This window comes from Rana temporaria, chromosome 2 (assembly GCF_905171775.1).
Source record: "Rana temporaria chromosome 2, aRanTem1.1, whole genome shotgun sequence".
Classification (NCBI taxonomy): domain Eukaryota; kingdom Metazoa; phylum Chordata; class Amphibia; order Anura; family Ranidae; genus Rana; species Rana temporaria.
In genome coordinates, this window is record NC_053490.1 from 12,450,844 (window position 1) to 12,462,017 (window position 11,174).

General features: G+C 45.7%; 1 protein-coding gene across 1 annotated transcript; it reads right to left on the minus strand.

Moving 5' to 3' along the window:
• Window positions 1-9,519: 9,519 nt before the first annotated feature.
• On the minus strand, window positions 9,520-10,605 carry LOC120928153 (olfactory receptor 1M1-like). The gene has a single exon (XM_040339265.1). The coding sequence runs from the start codon at window positions 10,462-10,464 to the stop codon at window positions 9,520-9,522; it is 945 nt and encodes a 314-aa protein (XP_040195199.1). The 5' UTR covers window positions 10,465-10,605.
• Between the last annotated feature and the right edge of the window lie 569 nt (window positions 10,606-11,174).

The window sequence follows — 11,174 nt, forward strand, 5'->3', positions numbered from 1 at the left end:
GATGGCCAGACACCAGCGGGATGGAATAAACCACAGAGGAGGGTGACGTCCTTACAGGGTAATCTCATGAAGAGTAGTGGTCCAGGAAGTCCCAAATTAGTGTGGAAGGGTATGTGTCATAAAATAGGGAAAAAAAGGGGCCACATAGCGTAACTCCGAGTTACTGAAGTAGTCCCGGTGATCTGACGATCTGGTTCCGGCTAACGAGCTGGTTCCTGTAAGGACTGCGCAATCCTTGCCGACGGAAATCTCCAAACCTCGGCCGGCATCCAGGGCGACGTGGAATTTGAGGAAAGTGGCCAGTCGGCCTCACGTCCTCGCTTCGCTCGGACGGCTCGCTTCGCTCGCTCGGCCTCCTGGCTCTTTTTTTTACATCCTCCAATTCACGGGGATGTTAAAGAATGAGCCTGGATGCCAGCCAAGGTTGGGAGATTTCTGTCGGCAAGGATTGCGCCTGCGCAGTCCTTACAGGAACCAGCTCGTTAGGGGAACCTTAACGACAAGTCACCGGCTCTCTCCTGTCTGTGTGGCAGAGAGAGGCAGCTCACTGTTGCCCTGCCATTGTTGCACCTCCCAACTTTCGGTCAGGGAAGGGGTCCGTCCGTCACTCCAGTGAATGAGCTGTCTGCTCCAGCCTGCTAGGCTGCAAAGGCTCCTACCGCACAGGCTCCTACCTAGGAGCCTGTGCGGCCGAGCGGACACTAAATAAAGTGTGTGTACGAGGTATGGACGCTGTGGTAACCTCTGCTAAAAAGCGCAATAAAAACAGCGTTTGCCTCCCTCAGGACTCTGTCACACTGGTGGCCAGGGGGAGGCAGAAGAAACAGGCAGCTAAGCCATGATTTTTACCACCCCTCCCCCTGACTGCCCACTGGTATTCTGACATTACAGCCTGGCTTTACCTGGCTTTACCCTTTATATGTTTTTATGTTCATATTATGTTATTATTATTATTATTATGATATTATTATGTTAAATTACGTGATTTTGCACCGCCGAGCAAGTGGTTAATATTCATTATAGTTATGTTTTTTATGCACAGCCCCAATGCCTCAGACATTGTACCACATCGTTTTCCGTGTCAATAAACATGTTTCCTTTTAATACACCCCCACCTTGTCCTGACCCTCTTCAAAGTCTCAAATCCCCTTTTTTTTACTAATTAAGTTCTTCCAATATTGGACTTTCCCCAAGGGGACTTCACTTTCACAGGTACACTGGGCCAGACACAGTTAGGTGTAGTTAGGAAAAGGATGTTTATTCATGTTCTACCCGTTCTGCTGAATTTTCAGTATAAGTTGTTTCAAATGCTCTTAGACTGGTCTGCAGTTATTCAAGGGGTGCATTTTGGGTCCTGGCAAATTCCTAATGAACATGGGTCTGTAAAAGCACTATGGGGAAGGTATAACACCACTACAAAAGGCAGTGCCGATCCTGGCCTCCCTGGGGCCCTAAGCAAAATGACATGTCACATTAAAGTTGAGATACGGGGAGGGGGGTGTTCTGCTGTCGGAAATGACATCTTACATTAAAGTAAGAAGCGGGGGTGCTGACTTCTTACCTCTTCTCCCATGCAGCCAGCGAGTTAAGAAGTGGGGTGAGGGGCCAAAAATTACTTTTCACCAGGCGGGGCCTCTAGTAATTTGGGGGGCCCTCCGCAGCTTTGCGGGGCCCTAAGTGGCTTGCATAGTGAGCCTATAGGGCGGATCGGCCCTGACAAAAGGTTGACTTGCAAGGCAAAGAAGAGGAGATAGTTGCCATGGGTAACTGAAAGGAAGAACAGCTACAGCAACCATTTGGTGTGGTACTTGGTCAGGTGACGGGTCCTCTGGTAGCGGCGGGTTCAGTGTTCTGGGTCCCTGGAAGTAGGCTAGCGTTACAGAGATCCAAGACCTGATCACTAGGTACAGGAATGAAAAATATAACCCCTTCCTGCTGGCCGCCTCCAGCCCTTTAAGGTTTCTAAACGCTGGGAGGCAGAGGTGGGCATTCGGGTCATGTGACTGCTGTGATTGGATATAACAGCGGTCATATGAATGGACAGCTCCCGATCACTAGTATGCATTGGGAGCTTTCCAGTAACTGTCGGCTACCATGCTGGAAGCACGCTCTCAGCACGATAAGTGTTTTACACAGAACCGCATATATGCAGCCGCTTGGTGATAAGGCCCACATGCCGAGGGGCCACATATGTGCGTTCAGTCGGCATGAAAAGATTAATTAAGGGCACACATGGGACGTTATGTGTCTGGCGTGGTGTCATTCTGTTACTGGGAATTAGGTTATAGAGGTACGCTTGACTGGTGGAGAAGGCAATGCTCTGCATGTCCCTCCACATGCAACACATACAGTACATCAATAAGCGTGTAGTTACTTGGGTCAAAACATCTTACTGAGGAACTATATTACTGATGCACACGTCTCTGAGTCAGGGACTGCCTTTGTGTTTTATTCTTCACATGACCGCAGCCTCCGCCTGGTCCCGGGCATTGGTGAGCACACCTTTAGCCGATTTGTTACTCCATGTGTATGGGGCACTGCTAGACCCCGCCCACAAGTTCATGATTGGTAAAGGGTCGTTTTGCTGAAGAACAAATTCACTGGTTCACTACTTTTCCAAACTGCAAATGACTTCGGTTCAGACCCTCGAAGAAGTTATGTGATGTGACGTAACGCGTAGGGCAGGAGTCTCAAACTGGTGGCCCTCCAGCTGTTGCAGAACTACAAGTCCCATGAGGCATTGCAAGGCTGACAGTTACAAGCATGACTCCCACAGGCAGAAGGATGATGGGACTTGTAGTTCCGCAACAGCTGCAGGGCCACCAGTTTGAGACCCCTGGCGTAGGGTGTCTCGGAGGCAGTTGCAGACGTGAAATAAGAGGTTACTTTTCCAGGTGTCCCTGATAGATTTCTGCCATTCTAACTACTTGCCTACCAGCCGCCTACGGCGGTAGGTCGGCTAAACTGCTAAACTGGGCACTAGGGGCACGTGCGCACCCCCCCTCGTCCCTGACTCCTGTGCGCGTGCCCGGCGGTCGCGATCCCCGCTGGGCACCCGCGATTGCTCGTTACAGAGCGAGGACCTGCTCTGGTCCTGTCAGGGGGAGAAATGCCTGACCGTCTGTTCATACAATGTATGAACAGTGATCAGTCATTTCCCCTAGTGAGGCCACTCCCCCTACAGTTAGAACACACCCAGGGAACATACTTAACCCCTTCCCCGCCCCCTAGTGTTAACCCCTTCCCTGCCAGTGGCATTTTTATAGTAATCAATGCATTTTTATAGCGCTGATCACTATAAAAATGCCAATGGTCCCAAAAATGTGTCAAAAGTGTCCGATCTGTCCGCCATAATGTCGCAGTACCGATAAAAATCGCTGATCGCCGCCATTACTAGTAAAAAAAAAAATATTAATAAAAATGCCATAAAACTATCCCCTATTTTGTAAACGCTATAACTTTTGCGCAAACCAATCCATAAACGTTTATTGCGATTTTTGTTTTTTTACGAAAAATAGGTAGAATACGTATCGGCCTAAACTGAGGGAAATTTTTTTTTTTTTATATATATTTTTGGGGATATTTATTATAGCAAAAAGTAAAAAATACTATATTTTTTTCCAAATTGTCGCTGTATTTTTGTTTATAGCGCAAAAACTAAAAACCGCAGAGGTGATCAAATACCACCAAAAGAAAGCTCTATTTGTGGGGGAAAAAAATGACGCCAATTTTGTTTGGGAGCCATGTCGCACGACCGCGCAATTGTCAGTTAAAGCGACGCAGTGCCGAATCGCAAAAAGTGCGACCAGCAATATGGTCCGGGGGCTTAAGTGGTTAATAAGTTTTATCTTGTAAGCACAATTTTAAGATAATGACCTGGTATATTTGAAAAGATCCTACACCATGGGAGGCTTTCTATATGTTTTTCCCTGACATGTTGGCATTCGTATGAGGCATTTGGAGCCTTAGGCCCCGTACACACGAGAGGATCTATCCGCTGGAATTGATCTGCGAATCAGTTCCAGCGGCTAGATCCGCTGGTGTGTACAACCCAGCGGATATTTTTCCGCGGATTTTTTTCGGGCCGACCGATTTCCAGCAGATAAAAATTTCTTAGCATGCTAAGAAATCTATCCGCTGGAATCGGCCTCAGCGGATCGATCCGGTGGTCTGTACAGACTCACCGGATCGATCCGTCCGATTCCCTCCCTCGCATGCGTCGTAATGATTCGACGCATGCGTGGATATCCTTATATGACAGCGTCGCGCACGTCGCCGCGTCATCATCACGGCGACGGCGCGACACGTCACCGCGGACGGAATTCCGCTGGGATTTTGATCTCCTGGTTAGTACAACCAGGAGATCAAAATCCGCCAGAGGATTTATCCGCGGATACGGTCCGGAGGACCGCTTCCGCGGATAAATCCTCTCGTCTGTACCCGGCATTAAAGGGACCACTACCTGTTATATCCTCTGTGTTGCACGTGGAACCCTTCAGGTATAACACTACCCCACTATATTAGGCATGTGTGTGATGACATCTGGAGAGGCCTGAGTGGATTGGAGGCCAGCATATTATCTTCTAGTATTGTTTGTCAAATATATTTATATATGAAGGGGAGAATTCTGGGAGCTCGGTGGTGACGTGTGTGGTTTTGTCTACTAGCACTTTGTTTGCGACAGGAGCGATAGGATTTAATTATTCATTTAAAATCACTTCATTATTTAGGACTGTTCAGTTCACCATTGCATACAATCATGCAGTGCTAGTGAGAATGGACTCCCATATTTAACCACTTCACTACCCGCCCATAGTAACATGACATCCGCAGGAGCGATCTCCCATCCTGGGCCGGCGTCATATGATGTCCTGGGCTTCCCGGCCATCTAGGGGGTGGTCGGGACCCTTGCGCATGCCCGGCAGCCGCGATGTCCACCGGGTCACCCGCGATCACAGCAGGGCCATGGATCTGTGTGTGTAATCCACGTCCTGTCAGAGGTGAGGAGACCGATGTGTGTTCCCAGTACAGAACACATTGGTCTCCTCCCCTTGTGAGTCCCCTCCCCCTAAAGTTAGAAACACTCCCTAGGGAACATATTAAACACCTTGGGCCAGATTCTCAAAAGAATTACGCCGGTGTATCTAATTCGAAAATCCCGCCGGCGTATCATTGTTTTGTATTCTCAAAACAAGATACGCCGGAATTAGGCTAGGATCCGACTGGTGTAAGTCACTTACACCGTCGGATCCTAAATGCAATACTACGCTGCCCGCTAGGTGGCTTTTACGTCGTTTTCAGCGTCGCATATGCAAATGAGCCGATTTGCCGATTCCCGAACGGTTTTGCGCCGCTTTGCCGTAGTTTATGTCGTTTCCGTAAGCATAAGGTTACCCCTGCTATATGAGGGGTAACCTTACGTCGGTCTGCCGTATGCCATGTGAAGTATGGCCGTTGGGACAGCGTCTGTTTTTTCCGTCGTTTCCGTCGTTTACGTAACTCGTCGCGAATAGGGCTGTGCGTTAATTACGTTCACGTCGCAACCAATGTATTTGCGGCGTACTACGGAGCATGCACAGTGGCCTACGTTTAAGGCCGGCGCATGCGCAAATCGTTAGGCACAGGGGCGCGCTTAATTTAAATACAAGCCGCCCCCTTTGATTTACGCTGGGATAGGCCGGGCCATTTAGACTACGCCGCCGCAAATTACGGAGCAAGTGCTTGGAGAATACGGCACTTGCTCCAGTAAGTTGCGGCGGCGTAGTGTTAATGGCATACGCTACGCCCCGCTTGTAAATACGCGGATCTACGAGAATCTGGCCCCTTGATTGTCCCCCTAGTGTTAACCCCCTTCCCTGCAGTCACATTATACAGTAATCAATCCATTTTTATAGTACTGATTGCTGTATAAATGACAATGGTCCCAAAAAATGTGTCAAAAGTGTCCGATGTGTCCGCCATAATGTTGCAGTCACAATAAAAATCGCTGATCGCCGCCATTACTTAAAAATAAAAATTTATAAAAATGTCATTCTGTCCCCTATTTTGTAGGCGCTATAACTTTTGCGCAAAATAATCAATATACGCTTATTGAGATTTTTTTACCAAAAATATGTAGAAGAATATGTATCGGCCTAAACTGAGGAAAAAATATGTTTTTTTTCTATATATATATATTTATTATAGCAAAAAGTAAAAAATATTGGGCCAGATTTAGAAAGAGATACGACGGTGTATCTCGCCAATGTTAAGTATGGCCGTCGTTCCCCCGCCGAGTTTTGAAATGTTTACGTTGTTTGCGTAAGTCGTTCGCGAATACGGATGGACGCAATTTACGTTCACGACGAAAGCAATGACGTCCTTGCGACGTCATTTAGAGCAATGCACGCTGGGAGATTTTACGGACGGCGCATGCGCCGTTCAAGTAAAACGTAAAAAACGCGGGGTCAAGGGAAATTTAAATAAAACACGCCCCATACATCCCCATTTGAATTACGCGGCCTTACGCCGCAACACATACGCTACGCCGCTCTAACTAAGGGCGCAAGTTCTTTGTGAATAAAGAACTTGCGCCCAAAGTTAGAGCGGCGTAAAGTATCGGAGATACGTTACGCGGGCCGGAAAGATACGCCAATGTATCTGAATCCGGCCCATTGTGTTTTTTTCAAAATTGTTGCTGTTCTTTTGTTTATAGCGCAAAAAATTAAAAACCGCAGAGGTGATCAAATACCACCAAAGGAAAGTTCTATTTGTGGGGAAAAAAACATAAAAAATTAATTTGGGTACAGTGTTGCACGACCGCGCAATTGTCATTCAAAATGCGACAGCGACAGCGCTGAAACCAAAAATTGGTCCAGGAAGGAAGGGGGTGAAAATGCCCCCCGGTATTGAAGTGGTTAAACAGTTATCAATGAATGCGAATTATTATTATTATTTGCTGTACACTCTTTTTTTTTATTTTATATTTTGTCTTTTTATTATTAGTTAATTAGTTTTAAAGTTTTAGTCAAGTGGCTGCGTGACACTTTTTTTTTATTATATCGTAGAATAGTCTATGATCTATGAGTCACAGGGCAAAAGTATTCATACCCCTTAAAATTTTCCACATGTTGTCATGTTACAACCAAAAACGTAAATGTATTTTATTGGTATTTTTTGTGATAGACCAACACAAAGTGGCAAATAATTGTAAAGTGGAAGGAAAATGATAAATGATTTAAATTTTTTTTTACAAATACATATGTGAAAAGTGTGGGGGGTACATTTGTATGGCGCCCCCCGGAGTCAATACTTTGTAGAACCGCCTTTTTCTGCAATTACAGCTGCAAGTCTCTTTTTGGGGGTGTCTCTACCAGCTTTGCACATCTAGAGAGGGACATTTCTGCCCATTCTTCTTCTTTGCAAAATATCTCAAGTTCTGTCAGATTGGACGGAGAGCGTCTGTGAACAGCAATTTTCAAGGCTTGCCACAGATTCTCAATGGGATTTAGGTCTGGACTGTGACTGGGCCATTCTAACACATGAATATGCTTTGATGTAAACCATTCCATTGTAGCTCTGACTGTATGTTCAGGGTTGTTGTCCTGCTGGAAGGTGAACCTCAGGCCAAGTCTTGAGACTTTTGCTGACTAACAGGTCACCGCGTTTTTGACAGTCGGAATTTGATGTGTCCAAGACAGCTTGAGCGGAATTTCCGACTGAAAAAACGGTCTTGTGCACGAGGCATTAGTTATAGGTTTCATTTACTCTATTGCACCAACTCTTCATTGTGGGCCTCTCTTGGTCTTGCCACTGTCTCGGTATTAAACTTTTAGCGGCATTATAAAAGGTATCACTTAGGCCCCATTCACACCTGAGCATAACGTTTTCAGGCCAAAAGTCGCACAAATTTACCGCGATTTTTGCAGCGTTTTTTACCACAATTTTGTACAGGTCAAAAGGTGACCAATGTAAAAAGCAGAAAAATGCCCAAATCTGCCTAAAAAAAAAGCTTCTGGCTTCAGGCGTTTTGGAGTGGAGATGTGGACCATCTCCATAGAGAATAATAGATTTTTTCCCCTCCAGCGTTTTGTAGCTTCAGGGGTAGATTCACGTAGATTTCGGCCGGCGTAGTGTATCTCAGATACACTACGCCGCCGTAAGTTTGAGCAGCAGGTCCTGTATTCACAAAGAACTTGCGCTGTAACTTACGGCAGCGCAGTGTAACTGGGCCGGCGCATAATTCAAAATAGGCTGGTTGGGGACGTGTTCTATGTAAAATACTAGTGACCCCACGTATTTGACGTTTTTAACGAACGGCGCATGCGCCGTTTGTGGACGTATCCCAGTGCACATGCTCCAAATGACGTCGGCAAATTGTCATGCTTTCGACGTGAACGTAAATTACAGCCAGCCCCATTCACGGACGAGTTACGCAAACAACGTAAAATTTGAAAAATTTGGCGCGGTTCCGACGTCCATACTTAACATTGGCTGCGCCATGTTTTTGGTGGTTTATCTTTACGCCTGAAAACCCCTTACGTAAACGGCGTATCTTTACTGCGACGGCCGGGCGTACGTTCGTGAATAGGCGTATCTAGCTGATTTACATATTCTAGGCGTAAATCAGCGTAAACGCCCCTAGCGGCCAGCGTAAATACGCAGTTAAGATACGACGGCGTAGGAGACTTACGCCGGTCGTATCTTAGCAACATTTAAAGCGGGAGTTCACCCAATGATCTTTTTTTTTTCTCTTTTCCCCTTAGATTTCTGCTCGTTTTGTCTAGGGGAATCGGCTAGTTGTTTTAAAATATGAGCCGTACTTACCGTTTTCGAGATGCATCTTCTCCGTCGCTTCCGGGTATGGGTCTTCGGGAGCGGGCGTTCCTTCTTGATTGACAGTCATCCGAGATGCTTCCGACGGTCGCATCCATCGCGTCACTAGTAGCCGAAAGAAGCCGAACGTCGGTGCGGCTCTATACTGTGCCTGCGCGCCGACGTTCGGCTTCTTTCGGAAAATCGTGATGCGATGGATGCGACCGTCGGAAGCCTCTCGGAAGACTGTCAATCAAAATAGGAACGCACAGTCCCGCAGCCCATACCCAGAAGCGACGGAGAAGATACATCTCGTAAACCGTAAGTACGGCTCATATTTTAAAACAACTAGCCGATTCCCCTAGACAAAACGAGCAGGAATCTAAGGGGAAAATGTGTCATGTACAGGTGAACCCCCGCTTTAAGTGTATCTCAGTTTGAGCATACGCTTAAAGTTGCGACGGCGCGGATTCGGACTTACGACAGCGTATCTACTGATACGCCCGTAGTAAGTCTTTGTGAATCTACCCCTCAGGCTTCAAGCTACAAAACGCTCAGGTGTGAATGAAGGCTCAAACTTGCTGCATTTTTCAAATGGCTAACACAGTACTCCTGCTATATAGGCAAGAAAAAAAAATTGTAACTGATGTAGAACAAAAGAAAAAGCGGACAAAACTTGCAATTTATTGATCAAATAAACCAACACAATTACAAATAGCAAAGCCATCAATTATGCTTCCAATTTAACATTTCTTTTAAAGTACTGGAAATAATGTTCTTGATCTCCTCGGTCCTCAGACAGTATATAAAAGGGTTGGCTAAATGCGGCAGATAGGATTGCAAGACAATGAGGAAGACAGCCAGGTCGGGACTGAGGACCAATTTTAGATAACTGGCTTGGTAGACAAAGACCCGCGGGACATAAAACAGGGCATTGACAAATAAGTGTGTAACACAAGTATGGAACGCCTTTCTCCAGCCACTCCAATGTTTCAATGAAAGGACAGAAAGCAAGATTGCGACATAGGATAAAATGATCAGGGCTAGAGTCCCAAAAAGCACCACCAAGCCAACAGTGGAAAGAACTTCTCTAGTAGAGGTAACGTTGGCGCAAGCCAAGCGCAAGATGTTTGAGCTGCTGCAGTAGAAGCTTACGACCTTATTGGAACCACAGAATGGATATTGTGCAATTATTATGGTGTCTATTAAGATAATATCTGAGCAGAACCACATAGAACTGCAGGCATACATGGTCAGTTTGTAGGTAATTGTAGATGAATACCTCAGTGGATTGCAGATAGCAATGTACCGGTCAAACGCCATCAATGTGAGGATTAGAGAGTCCATTATAGCCAGCCAGTGGACCAGATGCATTTGTACAAAGCAGGCGAGGGAAGATATTTTTCCGCCGTCTAACCAATACTTGCCAATCATTTTAGGCAAGGTAGCCGTGTCGAAGAGAAAGGCAGAAAATGCTAAGTTAGCGATTAGAAGGTACATAGGCTTGTGCAGCTTCTCCTTTAGGAGGATCACAATGAAAACGGCGCCATTGGTGATAAACATTATGTTGTACATAATAAATAAAAGGAATGACGTTAAGATATAGAAGTTCTGAGAGACTCCTGGGAAACCAGTAAGTTCAAATTCAAAATGAACAGTTTGGTTGTCCATAGAGCGGACAAGGTCTTTATCAGCAAGGGTTGGGCAGCTGTCAGTGGAGAAACTCTGTAGAGATAATAGAAGATAGACAACAAAAGATAAACCATGAGTAAGTCAACACTACATTATATGGTCAAAAGTATATCAAACCTTCCTCCAATTACATAGTTACATAGTTAGTCAGGTTGAAAAAAGACACAAGTCCATCCAGTTCAACCACAAAAAATAAAAAAACAAAATAAAAAACACAGTACAATCCTATACACCCAACTCCATACCCACATTTGATCCAGAGGAAGGCAAAAAACCCGAGCAGAGCATGATCCAATTTGCTACAGCAGGGGAAAAAATTCCTTCCTGATCCCCCGAGAGGCAATCGGATTTACCCTGGATCAACTTTACCTACAAATCTTAGTACTCAGTTATATTCTGTACATTTAGGAAAGAATCCAGGCGTTTCTTAAAGCAATCTACTGAGCTGGCCAGAACCACCTCTGGAGGGAGTCTGTTCCACATTTTCACAGCTCTTACTGTGAAAAAAACTTTCCGTATTTGGAGGTGAAATCTCTTTTCCTTTAGACGTAAAGAGTGCCCCCTTGTCCTCAGTGTTGACCGTAAAGTGAATAACTCAACACCAAGTTCCCTGTATGGACCTCTTATATATTTGTACATGTTGATCATATCCCCCCTAATTCTCCTCTTCTCAGGAGAGAATAAATTCA

Excerpts from the sequence above, each read along its gene's own strand:
- LOC120928153 (XM_040339265.1), bottom strand. The coding sequence starts at position 10,464 with ATGGACAACCAAACTGTTCATTTTGAATTTGAACTTACTGGTTTCCCA.